At 35.6% G+C, this 22101-nt stretch overlaps 2 protein-coding genes and 1 pseudogene across 2 annotated transcripts; 2 read left to right on the forward strand and 1 right to left on the reverse strand.

Moving 5' to 3' along the window:
• Positions 1-1872: 1872 nt before the first annotated feature.
• Positions 1873-3993, forward strand: LOC120635020. The gene has a single exon (XM_039905929.1). The coding sequence runs from the start codon at positions 1873-1875 to the stop codon at positions 3991-3993; it is 2121 nt and encodes a 706-aa protein (XP_039761863.1).
• An 11897-nt stretch (positions 3994-15890) lies between these two features.
• Positions 15891-18599, reverse strand: LOC120635021 (annotated as a pseudogene).
• Positions 18600-19587: 988 nt separating this feature from the next.
• Positions 19588-21647, forward strand: LOC120635434 (osteocalcin 2-like). Its single transcript, XM_039906460.1, has 5 exons — positions 19588-19654; positions 19917-20017; positions 20099-20214; positions 20319-20465; positions 20559-21647. The coding sequence occupies exons 2-5, from the start codon at positions 19930-19932 to the stop codon at positions 21060-21062; spliced, it is 855 nt and encodes a 284-aa protein (XP_039762394.1). The 5' UTR covers positions 19588-19654; positions 19917-19929; the 3' UTR covers positions 21063-21647.
• The last annotated feature ends 454 nt before the right edge of the window (positions 21648-22101 follow it).

Below are 22101 nucleotides of genomic sequence, written 5' to 3' on the forward strand. Positions count from 1 at the left end.
GGGATCGGGATCTGGATAAAAAGTACCCTATGTCCTTTCCCAAGGTTCCATTTATCTCTATACCAAAATTCATCAAAATCGGTTCAGCGGTTTAGGCGTGAAAAGGTAACAGACAGACAGACAGAGTTACTTTCGCATTCATAATATTAGTAGGGATTTTTAATATCATACGATACGGTAATTAAAGCGCCTACTTGATTTGTCAATTAAAAAATTGATATATCTTTTAAACTATTAGAGATACGATAAAGGACATTCAGGTCTTTTTTATAAAGAATGTATTTATCTTTCAGGTAAAGTTCGGATCTGTTGTTTATTAGCTATGAATGCATTTGTTTATAAAAATTCTGTATTTTTTTTCTACTTTTTCGTATCTTTTGTTATCTTTAACTTGTTAAATTATGCAGATACCGCAAAAAACCTTAAAACAATTTTGATAAGGGATAAATTGCCTAACAAATTATTAATGAATCATATTTTTATTGCTAATTGTTTATTTATAATGTAAAAAATTAAAATTCTTTTTGTTTATATTATTTTAAATTGTTTCCGTTATATACTAAACAGTTTCATAGACTTTTCGTCACGATTCTACTTATATTTTTCTAGTTTTCTTTCCAAATTTCTTGTTTAAATTTTATACTATTTTATTAATCTATTCGAAAAATAAATAACTATTTTTCGGTCAAAGCATATATAGATTTTTTATAATAATGAATTAAGGTGCTTGAATAATAATAAAATTTATTCGATTACATTTATTTTCTTCATTTTTATCCTTTACAGCAGGGATCACCAATTAGTTTCACTAGGGGTCCGTTTTAAGAAATGAAATGGCCATCGCGGTCCGCACAACATTTTTTTTATAGAAAAAATATTGATTAAACAAACGTAATTACAGAAATAACAAAGGTAGTTTATTACACATCAATGAGAAAAATGTCATTTTTTGTGGCGTACTATCTGTCTGAATTTAGGAGTAAAATTGGTGCAAGCTATTGACATTAAATCCTGGAGATGTTCATCAGTAAGTCGAGATCGAAATTTATTCTTAATGAAGTTCATCTTCGAAAATGCTGCTTCACAAATATATGTTGACCCAAACGAAGTGAGAAGTTTCAAAGCTAATTTTTGTAGTTCTGGATATTTATTACCACTCACAAATTTTATCCAGAACTCTTCACTGGAAACTTCCGCATGTTTGTGTTTTCTTGGAAATCGATCATTTCCATCTGCAGAGTAGCTTTATCACTCCCGAAAACAATTGCAGCTTTGTTGCTCCATTCACCATCAGGATGCAGAGAGTAGGGGAGAGTGGTCACCATTCGTACGCGGGGCACATTCGTACAGTTAGTATAACAGAAAAACTAAACAGCACACAAACACGCCATTGCTTGCGTGCATAGACATACCGGCCGCCATGTTGCTAGCAGAGTGTCGCGCCAGTCGCACCACGGTGTCTCGGCTGACAAGACGTAAAGTTTATTCGCGCGCGGTGAGTAAATTTTTTACATAAGTTTAATTCGCAATTGTAAGTAGAATTGTTTTGTTTTTGACAAAATGGTGATGGTTAATTAATGTTAAAATTGTTTATTTTGAGCTTTAATTGTTATATTTCTCAAACTAAATTAGAATTTGTATAAAGTTGTGTTTTAATTTTGTGTTAAGCATGGGGTGCATTCGGACAGCCAAACAGGGGGCACATTCGTATGCTCCCCTTTAGATTTTTATGAAATGAAATATAGTAATCTTTTAAAATTATCGTGCAGACAGCACAATAACATATTTTTCCTTTTATGAATCATTCTACTTCTAACAAAATGAATTTTTTTATTAAATAACCCTTATAATTAATATTTTTTTTGCAGAATCATGGTGCGAAAATATAAAAAAAAGGGTACGCGTACTCAAGAGGTGGATGAAGAGTCCATGAAATTAGCAACTGATGACGTAATTCAAGGACGGTTGTCATATAGGAAAGCCGCGTTGAAATATAACATCAAGACATCGACGTTAGAAAGCAGAGTCAAGAAATTCAAAGATGGCTCTAACACCGATAGACCCCCACGAACATTTCATTCTAAGTTCACAAGTCTACAAGTCTTCTCCTTGGAAGAAGAGACACGCTTAAATGATTACATTATTAATTGCTGCAAAATGCATTATGGGCTAACAACAGTACAAATTCGCAAACTTGCCTACGAATACGCGAAAGCGTTAAATTTAAAATATCCCACGAAATGGGATGAAAACCAAATGGCCGGCTTAGAGTGGATGCGTAAGTATAGAGAAAGAAACGCCAACCTCAGTCTGCGAAAGCCGGAAAATACAAGCGCAGCTAGATCGTTCGCCTTCAATAAGACTGCAGTTCATGAGTTCTATAGTAATTTGGCTGATGTGTTACAGCGACATAATTTTGCTGCCGACAGGATATTTAACTTTGACGAGTCTGGTGTGTCTACAGTTTTAGAAACTCCTAAAATTTTGGCTCCTAAATCACAGAAACAAGTGGGACAAATCGTGTCGGCGGAAAGAGGCGAATTGATGACATTTGGCGCAATTATTTCTGCAAGCGGAAATACTATCCCTCCGCTATTTGTATTTCCACGTGTACACTACAAGGACCATTTCCTTGAAGGTGCGCCTGAAGGAAGCCTCGGAGCTGCTAATAGAAGCGGGTGGATAAATGCTGACATATTTGTTTCTGTATTGAAACACATACAGAAACACACACTGAGCTCTAAAGAGCACCCAATTTTGCTTTTATGTGATAATCACGAAAGCCATATTAGCTTACAGGCTATCACATACGCTAGAGATAATGGCATCATTTTTGTGTCTTTTCCCCCGCACACAAGTCATCGATTGCAACCTTTAGACGTTGGAGTGTTCGGCCCATTCAAGGCGAAGTTGAAAATAGCGTTCAATAATTGGCATATGTCAAATCCTGGCAAAACAATCAACATTTATAATATACCTAAACTAGTTAAACTTGCATATTTTGAATCTTTTACCGCCAAAAATATTACAAGTGCACTTGAAAAGCCAGGTATATGGCCGTTCAATGAAATGGCCTTCAGTGATGAAGATTTCGCTCCCATTGAAGTGTACGCATCAAATAATTCAGTAAATAGGACATCTAATCCGGATACAAGTACTGTCGCTCTAGAACTACAGCCTTCCACCAGCGTGCCATCGACTGAGGCAGATATTCGTGAGCAGTCGCCTTCTCTGCTTCAAAATTCTCTTTTTACCGGAATTGGCGAACCTTCCACCTCTGCGGCTGAGACACAACCTGAACCGAGTGCTTATATTCCCATCACACCAGAAGTCATAAGACCTTACCCTACAGCGGCAAGAACCAGAAAAACCGATAAAGGACGAAAACCGGGTAAATCCCGCATATATACAGATACACCGGAAAAAAATGAACTAGAAGAGAGACATAGACTGAAAGAATTGAAAAAAATAGAACAGGAAAGGAAAGCCAGAGCCAAAGCAGTGAAACGTAGTTTGAAGGAACTTAATTCAAGACAAAAGAAAAAGAAACCTAAGCAAATAGAAAGTGATGAAGATTCAGAGGAAACTGAAGGATCACAATTTAGCTTGCGGGAGAGTTCAACATCTCCAATCGATTTCGAAACGGACGAAGAAACTGATGATCGGAGTATCAATGATAATTTAAATGTGACACCAGAGAAAATCAAAGATAATTGTTTTCTTTTGGTAAAGTTTGCAAAAAAGACTTCTGTTGTTTATTACATCGGAAAAGTTCTCAGTCATTATTCGCCTACAGAGCTGAAAATATCTTACCTTCGGAAGAAACCGGGATCATGGTCATTCTTTTTCCCTGATATAGAAGATATACACACTCTGTATATCAGCGATGTCGCCATGATCCTCCCTGATCCACAACCACGAGCGGGTTGTACAGCTAGAATGGCTAGACTTTTTACTTTTGCAGTTAATTTAAATAATTATAACGTGCAATAACTTCCAAAGAAAGAATCAAATGTAGATATGATTACCTTTAAGTTTAAATTGTCAAAGACTGTACAACAATCTCATAGAAAATGATTGTAAAGATCTCATTTAGACTGATTGTAAAGCTTAGAATTTATCAATAAGTAAACTAAGGATGAACGATTTAATTTTTTGTTACTTTTCTAAAGAAAGATTTATCGACTATGAGTCAAGTTACTAGGTTAGTTCAACATTATTAGGTTAGTTCTTTAATAAATAAATATTTTTATAATAATTAATAAAAATTTAACGACTTTAATAGGCTTTTTAATTACCCTGTATGAATGTACCCCATAGCGTATGAAAGTACCCCACCTACTGTACGAACGTACCCCATACGTGGGGTACCTTCGTACAAATATCTTATCGCAGAAAAATTACTATGATTCTTCAACCTTTTGACATAATAGTTTCGGACTTTTTTGTAACAAACTACAATGTATTTGTTACACTTAGGTACATAAACTAGATAAATTCAACAATTAATCATAAATAAAATAAATAAAATCTAAAAAGTGTACGAAGGGTAACCACTTTCCCCTAAATGCTGCTGAGGATTTCTACAACATTCTCAATTTCCTTAAAATCTGCGAATCTGTTTTTAAATTCCGATTTAAGATCCGTTATGAAGGTTTTGTATTGGTCAAAGGTGGAAAGTGTAAGCATTCATTACCAAGACCGAAGAAGAAGAATTATTAATAAAGAGATCGAGTTTTCGCGAAAAACTTTTCTTCTGACATGAGCTCCCATACAAGCTTTCCCGTGCCTTGAAGTTTAAGGTTCAGGTCATTGATATGTTTAAAAATATCCGTCAAGAAAGCAATGGCAGCTACATTTTCTTTATCTGTTGAAAAAAAATGTCTTCAAGTGTTCTAAAATACTGAAGAATCTTTCTAAAACGCAGCCTTTGCTTAACTTAAGCCTATTATTATGCAACAGTAGATCGTCATATTGTGCATCAACTTCTTCAAGAAATGATTTCAATACACGATGTTTTAGTGATGATTTTCACGAAGAAAATTTACTATTTTCATCACTTAGTCCATAATACGCTCAAAATGGTGATTAAGTTTGCAGCAAAGCACAGTTTGGTGAATAATACAGTGATATGAAATCAGATTTTCATTACATCTGGCATTGCTACTCAACAGCTGAACTAGTCCTTTTTTACTCCCAACCATTGCTGGCGCACCGTCAGTAGTTACCGATAAAAGCTTTTTCAAGTCTAACTCATCTTTATCAAAATAATCCATCACTGCTTTGATCATGTCTTCTCCTCGGGTTCTTCCTAATAGCGGCAAAAGAGCCAATATCTCCTCAACAAAAGTTTCTCTCGTTTGGTCCAGGTAGCGTACAAAAATAATTAACTTTGCCGTATCAGTGACATCGCATGATTCATCCATAGCAAAGGCGTAATAGTTTGCATTATTTAACTGCTGCTTAACATCACAATGATTTTCTTCTGCCAAAACGTGTGTATTTCTGGTGCAGATAACGGAATCCGTCGTATCGTCTCAACAACATCCTTTTTGTTCTCAAATACAGCATTACCCGCTTCGAGAAAGCATTCTTTAACTACTTCAGCATTAGTAAATGGTTTCATATGCTTAGCAAGAGTCCAAGAAATACGTAAAGAAGCCTCACCAAATTTTTCCTGCTCAGTCATTGAGCGACTTATGATCTGCGTCGAAGATGAGTAACTTGATAGTAAACTTGCAATTTTAGACTTACGCAGATCACTAGCAAGTGGAATGTTTTCAGTAAATGATTTGTGTTTGGTATCATAATGTCGTTTTATATTCGAGCTTTTGGTGGCAAATCAAGCACATTGGTACTGATCCAGCACAATTTGGCAGCGTAAAACAATATAAATCGCCCCATTCTGGCAAAAATGTCTATTTTCATGTTCAACTTTTCTTTTTTTCGGTTCCATAGTAATAAAACTCGCTAATGTAAACAAGTAGGTACTTAAACTCGTAAAGTAAGCAAGCAAACGTAATATTTTAAGCACGTGGGTCGTCGCAGCGTCCGTCGCTCAAACTTAAAACAAAACCCTGACTCCCCGGCGCGCAATAATTAAAAAATAATTAAAACAAAAATTTTCACGAGTAGAATTTTTTTTTAAAATTATAGCTGGAATTTTGAAAAATAGTTTTGTAATTCTAATTTTTAATTAATAAAAAAAATCTAAAATTATTGAATGTCGGCTTAACTAACTTAGCTTAACCTTATTTTCATAAATAAAATACATTAAGTTTACGATGATTTTGCAGATTAAATAAATTACGAAAAAAAAATAAAAAATTATTTTATAAAATATCGTCATTCTTAAAAATAATGATATTCTTCTTCTCCTTCTTCTTCTTCTTCTGAATCAGTATCCTCTAATCCAAAGATTGATCGTCTCAATCTTTCATAAGCTAATCGTTTTGTATTTCGCTTTTCTAACTCTATTTCCGAAATATAATTTCCTAAAAACTTTTCAGTAAGCGTTTTCAGTAAGTTGAACCAGGTCAGTAGCATTTGAACAGCTCTCCCCATTACATTCCTTACATGCTCTAGTTCATCCCAGATTTTTTGCAACTACAATTTTTGCTGCAATTTGAAGTTGAGCAACTGCAGTGTACTAGTTTCAATAAATCTATTGGTGCCATAGGTTCTGTAGTTCTAATCGGTAAAAAGAGAGTTTCCGTTTACTGCCATCCCCAGTCTTCAAGATTTTTAGAATTACCAAACCATGTCTGTACTTGATAATAAAGAATGTTGATGAGTAGCAGAAGCTGTTGGTGGTAAAGTTGCCAAAGTATCATGGGCAATTTTGTATGGACCCCGTCCCCACCCTCCAGCAGTCACCGGATTTATGTTAATATATTCATTTGGCTCCAAATAGATTTAAATAGTTGGTTTCAGCTTCATAATAAGAAAAAAAAAAATTGTTTGAAATTGATTTATTTTATCGTACAAAAAATCATATAACAGTAAAAATAACTACTTCTACACTGTTACAAAGTATCACTACAATAACAGTAACTATTAATTACTTTTACTCATCAATTATAATGTTGTTTAACAGATGCGCTGGCAGATTAAAATCTGTGTGACGACCTATTCCCATGTACCATATAATAGATATGATGTGAGCACAACTTCCTACAGTACGATTGCCCGTCAAGCAAGTACAGTAGTAGTGTGCAATAGCATGTCTATCAGTAGTATTCCCATCAATCAGCACATACGAATAATATATACGCGATCTAACATGTCTCGATTGTATTCGCGCTCTTACCAGCCACGCACTATTTATCATTATATTGCATCTAAATAAGTCATTCAAAGCGTTTTCGCGATATAATTGGATAATGTATAATCCATTTCGAAGATGTTCCGCACAGTACGACTTAGCTAGATTTAAATGATAAGTGCCTAGTGATATTAAAATTTATTTATTTATTTATTACCATCTTACATTTTTGTCATTACAAACACAATTGGCTCCTAACCAATGCATTATACAAGGCGATTACAGCACTTATATTCGTGAAACCACGAACCGTGCGTAGCAAAAAGCCTAAATTCCTGTAGGATTTCTTACAACATTTTATAATGTGACTACGAAACGTTAGCTCAGTATTAAAACTAACCCCCAAATCCTTAACTTCTACTACTCTCGTCATTGGTACCACGTCGATTATATAGTTACCGACAACAGGGGCACATGCCCGAGAAAATGTCATCACTGCACATTTGCGAGTATTAAATTGTAACCTATTGTATTCACTCCATTTTACCACTCTATCTATGTCTTCCTGTAGCCTCGCACAGTCACTGATGTCGTTAATTCTTAGAGACAGCTTCTTCTTCTTCTTCTTTTTCTGGGCAGTTTCCGCACGTAAGCGCTTCGCTTGTTGTACGTGAAATTTCCCAATGTTGCTCGCTACTCCAGCCATCCAAGCTCGTTCCAGAATCCCAGCATGCCGCCCAGGTTGCTAAGGATTTTTGGGATAGTGGCTGGTGATCCCAGGTGGATCTCGCGTTGCTCTGTCACGCCCGTGCACTCCAGCATCACGTGCGTAGGTGTTTCATTCTTCTCCATGCATGCTCTGCAAAGAGGGCTGTCGGTGACACCTATAATGGAAAGATGTCTGTTTAAGGAGCTATGTCCTGTTATGAGTCCCACCACCTTCCTAAGTTTGCTTCTATCCAGTAGTTTGTTAGTTAGATGTTGGTTTAGGTTAGGGAAAGCTATTTTGGTTTGTTTACAATCTTTTGCATTGGCCCAAAATTGGGATTGCTCCTTTTGTGTTTGTTCATGTAGCCATGTTGTTGTTGGCCCTACTACCTTCAGTGTTGTGGCTTGGCGAGCTAGTGAGTCCGCCGCTTCGTTGCCTGGGTTCCCGTCATGCCCTTTGACCCACCTTATAGGCGTACATACCTTCAGTTTTAACTGTGGGATTTAACTGTACAGTCCAACTGTACAAATAAATCGTAAGTCCATACAGCCTACACACCTTCAAGCAAAAACGCGCGACCTTTCAGTTTTTATCAATATGGCCTCCAGAGACGACGCTTTAGCGATCGTAGGGCTAATGTGTGTGTTAAAAGAAAATAGAAGAAAACGAAAAAAACGCGAATTGTGGTGTAAACACTGGCTTCTGTTGAGAAAATCATATTCACACACCTCCTTGATAAATTAATTTTTTGAAGATACAATAATTATTTGAGAATGAATGAGAATACCTATTTGCACCTTCTGTCTTTAGTGACACCATTAATAAAAAAGCAAGACACCATATTGACTAATGCCTCATGAAAGATTAACGGCAACTTTAAGATTTTTAGCTACAGGGAGATCTTATGAATGTTTAAAATTTTCTACAATAATATCGCCACAAGCACTTTCCGCCATCATACCAGAAACCTGTGAAGCAATTTATAAGGTTTTACACAAGGACTACTTAAAGGTAAGTAATAAAATTACTCATATTATTATTATTATAAATTTATTTAATGAAATAAATCATCTTCTCATCACATCACATCGGTGTTGGTTACAAATCGCGATACATATGATCCAGCTGTATCCTCTGTCCAGTCCGGAATTGACAGTTGTACCGTAGTAGCACTCATAGTATCTATTATTGGCGTCTGAGGAGCTAGTGTGACAGCATAATACTGAGGCTGAGTTATGGGTGACTGATTTGGAGTACTTATATATTGCGACGGTGATGGAATAGAGTTATGAGATGGTGATGGCATATAAATTGAAGTACTTGATTGTGATTGAATATCATTTAATATCATTGTTCTTGGAGCCATTACCCTATGTGACATTGTCAGATTTCCCATCTCAGCTTCGAATAACGTTTCGTTTATTATTTTTTCCGCTAACAACTGTTGTTGTTTATTTTTAAATTCTCGAAGTTTCAATGCTACCATTTTTCCAATAATATCGTAGCGATCCTCTTTATATGTCGGCTGTTTAAAGTGGTCCTGAACAGATTGCAAAACTTCTTTTGTTAAATCTTCATTATTCTTTCTTTTCGGTAGCCGTTTAGGTGCCAAACCATGACCAGTCGAAGTTGAAGCAATGGTTGAGATGGAAGCCGTAGGACTCGGAGCAGAAAAATTTTCAGAAACATCTAACTCCGAATGCGCTGCCTCATTTTCAGACACTGATGTTGCACCCGATGATTCCATCACGTTAATCTGTAACATTTTCTTTGTTTCAGTTTCCACGAACATGCAATTAATGGAAAGCAATAAGTGCGTTATTTGAAGAAAGGTGGAACTTTCCACATCTACTTGGAGCAATAGATGGAAAACATATTGCTATTATTCCACCTAAAGGATGTGGATCGGAATTTTACAACTATAAAAAACACCACAGCATGGTACTTATGGCTGTTGTTGACGCTCAATATCAGTTTTTACTATGTGATTTCGGTACGAACGGGCGAGTTTCAGATGGAGGCGTATTACAAAATACATAATTTTTTGAAACGCTCCAGAATAACCAGTTGGAAATTCCAAGCGAAGAAGCTGTAAGAAATAGTCAGAGACGTTTGCCATACGTTTTTGTTTCTGATGACGCCTTTCCGTTGAGATCTGATATAATGAAACCGTTCAGACAAGCAGAATTGACTTCAATAGATAAAACAATATACAATTATTGTGTTTTACGAGCACGTCGGATTGTGGAAAATGCCTTTGGCATTCTGGCCTCACGTTTCAGAATCTTTCATACAGCTATAAATTTACAGCCAAATAAAATTGAATCCGTCGTTATGGCATGTTGTGCATTGCATAACTATCTAATTAAAAAAATGCCTAATTCTTATACTAATCCGGATTGTTTTGATCGAGAACAAATTGATACTGGAACCATAATCTCAGGATGTACAACAGACATTTCGACTATGGAACCTATAGAGAGAAGAAATACGGGAAACATAAGTCGGGCACCCAAAATAATTAGAGAAGAATTTATGAACTATTTTAACAATGAAGGTCAGGTTCCTTGGCAAAATAATTTTATTTGATTAAATAAAGTTATAGTTCGTTCACAATAAATTGCTCAAAAATGGACTTAGCAGGTTAACAAATTAGGCCGACGATATATAAAGTAGGTAAATCCACTTGTAAACTTCCTCGTATATAAACTTGTCTACATAACATTCTAGAATTATCGGGTTTGTTTGATATACCTACCTATAATCATCGATCTCTAATAAATATCGATGCCTACAACCTTTAATGAAATAACTTTTGTATAAAAATTAGTAAAATAAATTAGATTATTATTAAATTAATAGAGCTACAACTAAATTTTATTTACCTACCTCATCTTCTCTATCCTCCAAATTAGACCGACTAGGCCTTGGTATATTTTGATCGTCTAAGGAACGTAATAATGAGTAATACCATAACTTCGGCTCATATATGTCTTCGGCGCCTGATCCAGATTTTGAGGCCATGACTTTTTTGTGCTCCTTGTTATATGTACAGCGTAGGTTATTAATTTTCTTTATAACAGCCTCTTTATTACTATTAGGATCTATTTCCCGTAGTTTTAAAATGAGCTTCTCATAAGCTGAATCTTTTTTTACTCTATTATGGTATTCCTTGCTTTTGATTTTCCACAATGAAGGCTCCGATTGGTATAGTTGGATAAACTCTTCGAGCCATTCGCGTTGTGCCATGGTCGAGCGTTGACTTTTCGTAGAAGCGATGAGTAAAGACAAAATACGTGTTCACTTCACGCTCGCTGCGACAAAACTAACGAAACTGCAGTTTTCGACTACACACTCTCAGTTATCACTGTACAGTTCTATCTGTACAGATTTATCTATTGATATTTTGATTAGATCTCAGTTAAACTGTACAGTTCAACTGTACAGTTCAACTGTACGTTCCACACACCTAACGATTTATCTGTACAGTTAAATCGCACAGTTAAAACTGAAGGTATGTAGCGCCCTTAACAAAATCTTGGGTTAAACGTTCTCTGGCCATTTTAAATTTACTTTCGAGCTCTCTCTCCCTGATATTTTAAAGAGCGTCGCCAGTCCAAAATTGTAATTCCTGTGCATCAAGTCCAGATTCAAAATCCAAATTAGGGGCATTATTAATGGCATTCACCAACATGTTTATCAAGTCCGAAAAAAAGAAGAATTGAAATCCACAACAGAATCATTAAACTCTTCACCAGATATGGCTCTCTCTCTACTAAAGGAAAATGTGCCTGAGTGTAAACATTCTTTTAAATTCACGCATGTTAGTGGCTCTGACGTTATTAAAGCCTTTAAATTATTAATTAATAAAAAAACAAATGATCTGTGGGGCATTTCCGTAAACGTTGTCAAATCATTAATTGATATTGTTGCACCCGATTTAGCCTTAATATTTAATAATTGTATAGATTGTGGTGTGTTTCCTGACTTAATGAAACTTAGTAAAATAGTTCCATTGTTTAAATCGGGTAGTACTTCTGACCCCACTAACTTTAGACCAGTATCTGTACTACCCACTTTCAGTAAAATCTTTGAAAAACTCATTTTAAATCAATTACTTTACCATTTTCATAAGTATAATTTACTTCATATAAAGCAATTTGGTTTCACACGGGGTCGCTCAACAATCGACGCAGGTGTTGAGCTAATACAAAACATATTTGAAGCCTAGGAGGAGTCACGTGATGCACTTGGTGTGTTCTGTGACTTATCTAAGGCGTTTGATTGTGTTCAACACGAAACGTTAGTTAGGAAACTACACCACTATGGAATTCAGGGTGTAGCTCTAGAGTAACTATCTACGCGATAGAATTCAGAAAGTCGACGTGAATGGAAAACGGTCTAATGGATCAGATTTATGAAAATAGGTGTCCCACAGGGGTCTATATTAGGACCATTTCTGTTCCTTATTTACATTAATGACCTTCCTTATCTTGCCAAGGACAAACAAGGGATAGTTCTGTTTGCCGATGATACATCACTGACTTTTAAAATAAATCGACGTGAACTAGCTTTTGACGACGTAAACAACTCTCTCGCTAAAGTGGTACAGTGGTTTGAAGCTAATAATTTGGTTCTTAACGGAAAAAAAACCAAGTGTATAAAATTCACTTTACCTAATGTTAAACACGTGAAAACCACTGTACTACTTAATAATGAGGAACTGAAACTGGAGGATACGACAGTTTTTCTAGGAATAACGTTAGATTCTAAACTTCAATGGGGCCCTCATGTAAATAATTTATCGAACAGGCTTAGTTCTGCTGCCTATGCGGTAAAGAAGATACGCCATATGACCGACGTAGAAACTGCGAGACTGGTATATTTTAGTTACTTTCACAGCATTATGTCATATGGAATTTTACTTTGGGGTAATGCTGCTGATATTAGCACTATTTTCGTGCTGCAGAAGAGGGCTGTTCGTTCTATCTATAAAATGGGTCCGAGAGAGTCATTGAGAGATAAATTTAAAGATTTTAAAATAATGACATTGTATAGTCAGGACATATTTGAAAATTTAATGTACGTTCATAAAAACATTTCTAAATTTAAGAAAAAATGTGACTGCAATAATTTAAACATTACAAGTAAGAATAAACTTACAGTGCAATATACTAGGTTACATAAAATTCATAATTCGTTTAAAGGAAATTGCATACAATTCTACAATAAACTACCAATTGTCATCTTGGAGATGTCTCTTAAAAAGTTCAAAGTTTGTATTAAACGTAAGCTTATAGAAAAGTCCTATTATAGTATAAAGGACTACGTAAACGATAAAAAAGCTTGGGTGTAAATTATTGCTCTAACCAGGTTGCTGTTCTAATAATTTAAAATGACATTGTGAGATGGTGATAACAAAAAACAAAAAACACCCGGCTAAGTTTGTTGTGGGCTTCTTCTTAGACCAGGACGCGTTTGGAACCCTCGTAGCTTTAGTTTTAAGTTTACGAATGTGGTTATCGCCATCATCTCACTACCGTGTGGTTCTTATGTACGCATCAAAAGTGCCACCTGTGGGCCTACTTGAATAAAGATATTTTTGACTTTGACTTTGACTTTGACTTTGAATAATACGTAACGTTGATGTTATGTAATATTTCGGCGATGTTCATGTTTGTTAAATGATCATGGCATATTCGCGCACTTGGTGGAATATACAGGCGATAGTTACATACCAACATGAATAAAGTGTGTAGTAGACATAATAGGGGATAGTCTTCCTATATTTAAAAAAAAAACTAAAGGACCTTCCTATCGCAATACTGTGGTACTGTTTAAACTTAGTTATTATTTTTTATATTTTTTTTCCTGTACTCTTTTTTGTGTTAGTTTAGCTAGTTTTGTTCTATAGTATATATTGTCAACATTTTTAATATTATGTTATATATATTTTAAGTATTTGTTTTTTTAATTTATTCTAAATGTATGTTTTTGTTCGCGGTGCTAGATTCGTCAAGCGTATGTTAGCCTGATGGATCTTACAGCTTATAAGTACTCTCATGTCTCTCTTAATCGTTTTTTCTTCTTCTAACTGACAATATAGTTTGGTATTTGCAAGTTGTGGCAGTCTTTAAGTGGGTTTAGAATATTACATTTATATGTTTTTTCATTAGTTTTTAAGAGTTGTTGTTGTAACCTGACGATTTTCTAGGCATTCCTGGAGACGTCTCATCCACGAAACGAATTTGCGTTACTTTCGTCATATTTGCTTACCGGTCTCGTACCTCAGTGCTGATGTCCATTTGTGTTGTCCAATGGTCGTATGCGTGCTGCTAAGAGAAATGCGCGCTCTAAGAAGATCAAGGTTGCACTGAGAAGAGCACCTTCTTCTATCGGAAGTTATATCGCGTCAGGCGTAAGAACATTGACTTCCTTCCTTCCTGGTCAAAAAGTCGTCCGTCCTACCGTCGACTTTATTCTGAAAACTATTGGGTTAGTCTCAGCTATAGCCTTACACAATGATGATATTATTGCTAGCACCCAAATTATTGGTTTGACTACCCGCAAGATCTTATACTACGGGGATCTCCTCGCCAATTGTAGAAACATCGGGCTTCAAGATCTTGATTCGTATGGAAATCCTACACTAAAATTGAACTTTCTAACCGGAAGAGTTTTATCAATGACTATCCGTGTTGAGCCGACCGCCAAGACTTCTGAAAGATCTGGCGAATGGGCGATGTGTCTTGTTCCGCTCAAAGATGCAGCAGTCAAACAAAGATATTCTGCTTTATTATAACAAATAAAGCAGCATATCTGCTGCCCACAATTTAAAGAAATTAAGAACATGTTCTTAATTTCTTTAAATAATTTGGCATGTTAAATGCTAGAAGTGGGCTAGCTACAAAGTCTTTAATATTAAACTGGGTTCCACAATTTCCTAGAGATGGTTATTGCCTCTATGGAGAGAAATCTAACATCAAAAAATCCTATTGGTTACTTATATCTCGCATATATATTCTCAAGAATGCAGAGATGTTTATGGAAAATTTGCTCCTGATTCATTTAATTGTAGAGTAACTGTTAAAACTACTAGGCGAACGTATAATAAATTCAGCTTTCACATCAGGTGGTAACTCGATTGTCCCTTAAATAAATAAATAAATTAATAAACAAAAAAAAATACCAAAAACACTTTCGTTGAAATTGGGATTCGTCTAAGGTTTCCGTTTGTGCATTGTATGTAACAGCAGCTGCGAGAAGAATTTGGTGCCCTCACATAATCTCGAACGTAAAACTCATGATCTTGATTTGCTCCATCATTGTTCAACACCTGATTTTGATCCTCAACACTATTTCGTACATTGACATCATCCGCGTTTCTTTGAATGTCTGGACCTGGGACGTCATAGTCTGCGTTTCCGATGCGACCTTGTAGCTAGCTCTTTGCCAGCATCTATGGCACACTGCCATCGTGTTATTGAATACAAACTGAAACAAGAAGAAAACTCGAGGAGTTTTAGAATCTGCCTTCTGAAACAAGGGTCGCGGGGTCAAATCTCGTAGGGCACAAGCATTTGTGTAATGAATATGACGCGATATGTATTAACTTATGGGGGTTCCTGGTGATAAATTAAACCCACATACATGAAGTATCGTTTATATTAGTTCTTAGGTAGGTTACAAAGTTAAATGACTAAACAAATCAACAATTTAAACTTAACCACGCGGCGTGGTGTGCGAGTTACAGCAGGCAGTCCCGAACGCACTGGCGGATCCCGACAGCCGAACGAACTCGAGCTACTACGAAAACTCCCGAATACCTACAACGCGGGGTTCCGCCACATCAGCCCCATCAGCGGTCTACTGCAGTCAGGCAATAGCGGTAGCCATGCGATACTGCCAGGGGTCCGTGTGCTGAGTGCGAGTTTTTTCATCTATTCGATCGCGTAAAACTATGATTTGTATGGTGTCGAAAGAGCGCCATCTAGAGGCCAGTATAGTTCTTGCAATTCACGAAGGCGAGCGGGATTTACTTGTGGTAAACACGTATCTGTAAAGGTGTAACAGTGTGCGTGAGATCGAAAGCGGGTATGGTTAGCATAAAAAAAATGAAAAGAAAAAAAACCTATAATTTACTGTACAATATTTTTAATGCAAATAATAAAAATAATAAAATCCCAAAATTACTAGGTTAATTTAGGTCGATAATAAATCATCTTCGTTTAAACTATCACTGCTACTTTCAAACTCATCTGTACCGCTGTCACTTGATTCACCTACATTAATAACAAACTCAAAGTCAGAATCAAAGTACTTCATGTATTCTTTTTCAATTTTTTCTACATGATTGCAGGTATTAAGCCAAGTGTTGCTGTCAAAAATTAAATTTTGTACTTCAGTCATGTTTTGTGCTATGTTTTTAGAGGCAATGCGATTTTTTAAAATACCCCAGATATTTTCAATCGCGTTTAGCTCGGGATGATAGGGAGGCAATCGCAATATTTCGCAACCCTTGCTTTTTATTATCTCGTCAATTTTATACGTTATAAAACGCTCTCTATTTTTTTTAATTAAATCATACAGTTCTTATATTTCGCGATTTTTCATCAAACGGAATATTGTTTTCTGTCAGCCACTTTTTCATATCACTCTTACAAGAATTTGATGTAGGTATTTTACTGCTTCGGGTGTTGTGATAAGATGCGTTATCCATCACAACAACTGACTTTTCTGGAATATTTGGCAGAAGCTTTTCATGAAGCCACTTGACATAATTGTCGAAATTCATGTTGGAGTGATTATCTCCAGCTGTGGATGCTGCTTTGTATACTAAAGAAGCATCTTTAATAAAACCACTACTGTTGCCTGCATGTATTATAATGAAACGGCTGCCCGTACTCAACTTCTTTGAAAAAGAAGTGTCTTTTGTCTTTTGTCTTTTTTTGTCTTGGATCTTTGTTATTTAGACACCAGGTGTTTTGTCGTACATGAGAAGTAAGTACATATGTTTCATCTGTATATACAATATGACGGCCTTCTGAACGATATTGATTAATTTTTTTCAAAAAATTAAAACGCCATAATTGTATTTCGTGTCTTTCTTGTAATGATTTGCGGTTGTCATCATTTTTTTTCCATTTGTAACCCATTTCTATGAGCAAAGAGCGTAAAGTGTTCAAACATCCGTCAAAACCAATTTTTTCTCTCAAAACTGACTTAAGTTTCGCTAAAGTTGGTATTTGTTTGTGTTCCATGTGAAAATTTTGTACTGTAGTTCGAATAATTTCTCTGTTCATATTGTCCAACGTGAATTTGCTGTCTCTTTTACGTCGTTTAAACACTTATAAAATTGTTGCATGTCAAAAAACCTTTTCCTACAAAATGATATCTACGGTCTATTCTTTCTGGCAAAATATAAATTAACTATTTCAAAATTCATCAAAAAACGTTTCAAAATAAAAAATGCCTTACCTCGCTATGAACAACTTTGCGTTTTGACATGGTGACAGTACTTCGTGGCAATGAGCGTCGTGGAAACAACAAGCACAAGTGACCGTTGCGACGGCTCGGTCGTAACTGATCGCTCCGTCAGACACACACGCTACAGCAATGTACATATACACGTTCAACCACAAGCAAAGCTCACTCGCCTTCGTGAATTGCAAAAAGTATAGAGGAAACGTCATTGGTGAGTGGCAAGTGAGTGCGAGTTTTTTACGTCCTCGGTACCGACTATAAATCACCGAGTAGTATTCGGGAGTGAGAACGTTAGCGTACGTGATTGGTTGATTAAAATATGAAGCGAGTACGAGTTACAAATTTTGACATTTGAGAAGTAAATTGAGTCAACATTACGTTAACGCGATTGAGAAGGTTGTCACTTAGATTTTTATAGTGAAACTTGAAAGTAGAAAGAGAACAATTAAAAAGGAACTTATTATAATTCCAATTTAGTGTTATAATTGTATAATAATTAATAATTAAGTATGGCTGGGCGGTATTTCTTTGCTTGGAGGATGTTTGCGGCCGCTAAAGCACAAGATGACCGCAATTACAATACCAGTGTGGAAGCAAGTGCTCGCGCGTCGTTCAATGCATTCAACGACCTTACGGGGAGGCAGTTTAGAGAGAGATACCGCTACTCCAAAAAACTATTTAAGTTTTTATGCCTAGAGCTAAGGCGATTGACAAATTTAAGGTCATCCCAACGCGTTTCCTTAGAACATAAAGTATGTATCAATACTATTCAATTTTTGACATATATTGTAACACGTCAAGACGGCACAACATTACAGTTCTTCCTCTTATTTGTAGGTCCTCACTGCACTATTCTTCTTTGCAACTGGAACCTATCAAAGGCCAGTTGGAGTTGCAAAGCATATTTCCCAAAAAATGTGCAGTGTTTATATTGAACAACTAACTTCAGGTGAAGAAAAAAAACAAATCGGTAAGTAATGTTTATTGAAACATCTGTAGTATTTAATAAATATAACTATTTTGCCAAGGTACAGATCCTTCATTTGAGATAAAGTAATTTGCAAAATTATCTCTTATTGTATTGCCCGATCGTGTACTGTCATTAATGCGAGCATTGTGATCTGTAAATCCAGCTGCAATCATAGCGTCTTCTTCCGTATAACCATCGCGTACTCTAATGAAATTGTGTAAAATGCAGCACGCTTTGATTAAAATTTGTGCAAATGATGTTGATACATTGATAGACCTTTGGAATATTGCAATTATGTTTGTCAATATACCAAAACTCGATTATCGTATCGTAGTATCGGCGTGCACGACTTAACCTGTAATTCAAAATTTTTTTTTAGTGTGTCAAATTTGTACGCGCGTATGGGCGAAGTATAGTATTGGAAATTCCAAAAGCTGCGTCTGCTACAATGACATGTGGCTGTGGGTTGATAGATGTGCCTGGTAATAATTTTGGAGGTGGCAAATTTAGATCATCTCGTTCAAGTCTATGAAATAACGAACTTTTCTTGAACACATTAGCGTCTACTTCGCTGCCCCAAGCCCCTACATTTACATAGGTAAAACAGTAATTGGCATCACACATTGCAAGTAAAATAATAGAATAAAATTGCTTATGGTTGATTAATACGGATCCACTTTCTTTTGGGCACGTGATTCTAGTATGCTTTCCGTCAAGGGCACCTACGCAATTGGGAAAATTGGCATCCCTTTCAAAGCCAAGTGCTATTTTATTCCAAAAATTTGGATCAGGTTCAGGCAGACATTCGTTTTTCAAAATTTCCCATATTAATGAGCATACTTCTTCAATAATGTATTTAATTGTGTATAGCCCCCATCGATAACTTAAATGCAAATCAGACATTCTTGACCCAGTAGTCAGGTACCTGCAACAAAAAAAATTTACGTATTAAGTAAAGTTATTAACATATCGCACACCGGGTGCAATAACGTCATAATTGCTAAAATTGCTAAAATTAGATATTGATCACAAATTATGTCAAACATGCGTCTACATCCGGTGCAGCAATATCATAAATGTAACTCCTAAAATGACCCACTGAGGGTGTAAATGGCGTTGTGGTTTTGGCGGGTTTTTGTGCACTCTAGTGCGAGAACGTTTTAATTGGTCAGTTGCGCGCGGCCCCCCGCAGGAAGTGTTTGTGAGTAGGAGCAACAGCGTCACAAAGGTAATTATGACAAATATTTTCATACAATTTTGGGGCAAGAATGTCACAAGTGAACACTTCTGACTTTGTGGTTCTATTTTCTATTACAAGCAGCAAGTAATACTATCATTTTGTACAATTATGTCAATATTGTCCCAGAAAATGTACTAAATATAACCTAGAAATCGTTCAGATTTAATTTTATTCCATTTTAATTATAAATTAAGGAATATTTATGTACAGTACTTACAAAATGTAACCTACGTTTTATTCTCATTCTTAGCTAAAATAAAATTATGGAAGGACGAGGTAAAAAATTAGTGCAGTTGGTTCTATTAGACAAAGAAAGCCATGACGAATGTGAAGTCAGGGATATAGAGCCAAGTAAGTTTTTATGTATTTTATAAATTAAAAGTTTATCAGTCCTACCTAATTATTTACATAATGTTTTCATTTTTCATTAAGCTTTATCGATAGCACCGAGATCTCCTTCCATTTTAAAATCTCATGATGGTGATTTAATAAAACATTCCATTACGAATGCTGTTGAATCTTCAAACATCCGTGATGATAAAACTCAGGTATGGTATAAGATTTTCTAATACAGAATTATTAATTTAATTAATTTTTTTGTTTGTTTTAATATTTTTACGCAGTTAACTTAATTTCTTTAAACCTTTTCTAGCCTATTAGAGTTTCCGACGATGGAAACTCATCTGGACATGCCTTTTCTGGAACCGAAGAAGAGCAATATGTACCTAAACCATCGTCTAGCTCAAATATTAGTATAAATGCTGTTGAATCTTCAAGCATCCATAATGATCAAACTCTGGTATGGTATATTGTTTCATTCAAAATTATATTTTTTGGGTCTATTTTAATATTTTTACGCAGTTTACTTTTAATTTCCTAAAACTTATTTTAGTCCATAAGAGTTTCCTACAGTGAAAACTCATCTGAACAAGACTTTTCTGGAACTGATGATGATGAGCAATATGTGCCTAATCCGTCAACTAACTCGCATAGTAGTAGTAGCTCTAGCAACAGCTCAGAAAGTTCTTCGTCATCGGAATCTGACCATGAAACGCTTACCACTGGAAATATCAACCAAGAGTCCGGACCATCGACCATGAAACGTAGTAGAAAACGTACTCGCAATCCAAGCAAATGGAAAAAAAATGTTGCCAAAATGCTGAAAAATTCTGGTCAGCAATATACTTCATTAAAAACTGGTATGGTTAAAGCAGCTAAAATAATGGGTCCGACTTGTTCAGATAAATGCCGGCTGTCTTGCTCATCAAAATTTTCGACAGAAAAGAGAACTAAGCTATTTGATGCGTATTGGCAGTTAGGCCAATTACAAAGGCAGCGTGATTATTTGGCATCTTGTGTGAGACTTTTAGAGTTATCGTATCGGAGAATAAAATAATCTCGTAAAAATAATCCCAGGAAACCAAACACAACTTTTTATTTATACAATGATGAAAGAGAAGTTAGAGTATGCAAGACATTATTTATGAATACTTTGGGTGCCACTGAACGAATTTTACGTACAGTTATAGAATGCAAGTATAAAGATGAAGGCCATAACATTATGAAAGAAGATGGAAGAGGAAGACATGGCAAACAAATCAGATTGGACGAAGAAATAAAGCAATCTGTGAGAGATCATATTAACTCGATCCCAAAGATAGAGAGCCATTATTTAAGAGCGAATACTAGAAGGCTCTTCGTAGAGGGAGATTTAACCATAGCAGAAATGCATAGACATTACAAGAAAAAGCGTGAGGACGAAAATAAACCACAAGCTTGTTACGATGCTTATGCTCGAATTTTCAACACAGAATTCAATATAGGATTTTTTATTCCAAAAAAAGATACCTGTGACGACTGTGAAGCCTATAAAAACGCATCTATCGAAGAGAAAGCAAAATTGGAAAATTCTTATAAATTACACCTCGAAGAAAAGAGTTTATCTAGGATAGAAAAAGACGTGGACATGAGGAAGTGTAAATCGGAGGGAAATACTTTTGTAATAATATACGATTTACAAGCTGTAATGTCATGTCCGATCGGAAAGTCGTCTGCTTTCTTCTACAAATCTAAACTTAATTGTTACAATTTTACGGTAAGTTCTTGCAGTCACTAATAATAATTTAACGGATAATCTATTATTTGATTATTACATTCATATATTTTTCATCAAGTGCGTCTATTTAAAATGTATTTATATTTCAGATGTCAGATGTCAAAAATCAAGAAACAACATGCTTCTTTTGGCACGAAGAAATAGGTAATCGAGGTGCCATAGAAATTGGATCGTGCATATACAACTTTTTAAGAGATCTAGCTGAGAAAAGCCCAGGTAGCGATGTCATATTCTATTCAGATAACTGCTGCGGACAGCAAAAGAATAAGTTAGTAAACTCCCTCATTGTGTAATGTTAGTAATTATTTTTACTGTTTAT

The sequence above is a fragment of the Pararge aegeria genome, chromosome 26, assembly GCF_905163445.1.
Source record: "Pararge aegeria chromosome 26, ilParAegt1.1, whole genome shotgun sequence".
NCBI lineage: Eukaryota > Metazoa > Arthropoda > Insecta > Lepidoptera > Nymphalidae > Pararge > Pararge aegeria.

Bases quoted from the DNA above. Each gene is read 5' to 3' on its own strand.
- LOC120635434 (XM_039906460.1), top strand. From the start codon at position 19,930: ATGGAAGGACGAGGTAAAAAATTAGTGCAGTTGGTTCTATTAGACAAA. The intron at 20,018-20,098 runs GTAAGTTTTTAT...TTTTTCATTAAG, and splicing joins AGTCAGGGATATAGAGCCAA to CTTTATCGATAGCACCGAGA. The intron at 20,215-20,318 runs GTATGGTATAAG...AACCTTTTCTAG, and splicing joins TCCGTGATGATAAAACTCAG to CCTATTAGAGTTTCCGACGA.
- LOC120635020 (XM_039905929.1), top strand. From the start codon at position 1,873: ATGGTGCGAAAATATAAAAAAAAGGGTACGCGTACTCAAGAGGTGGAT.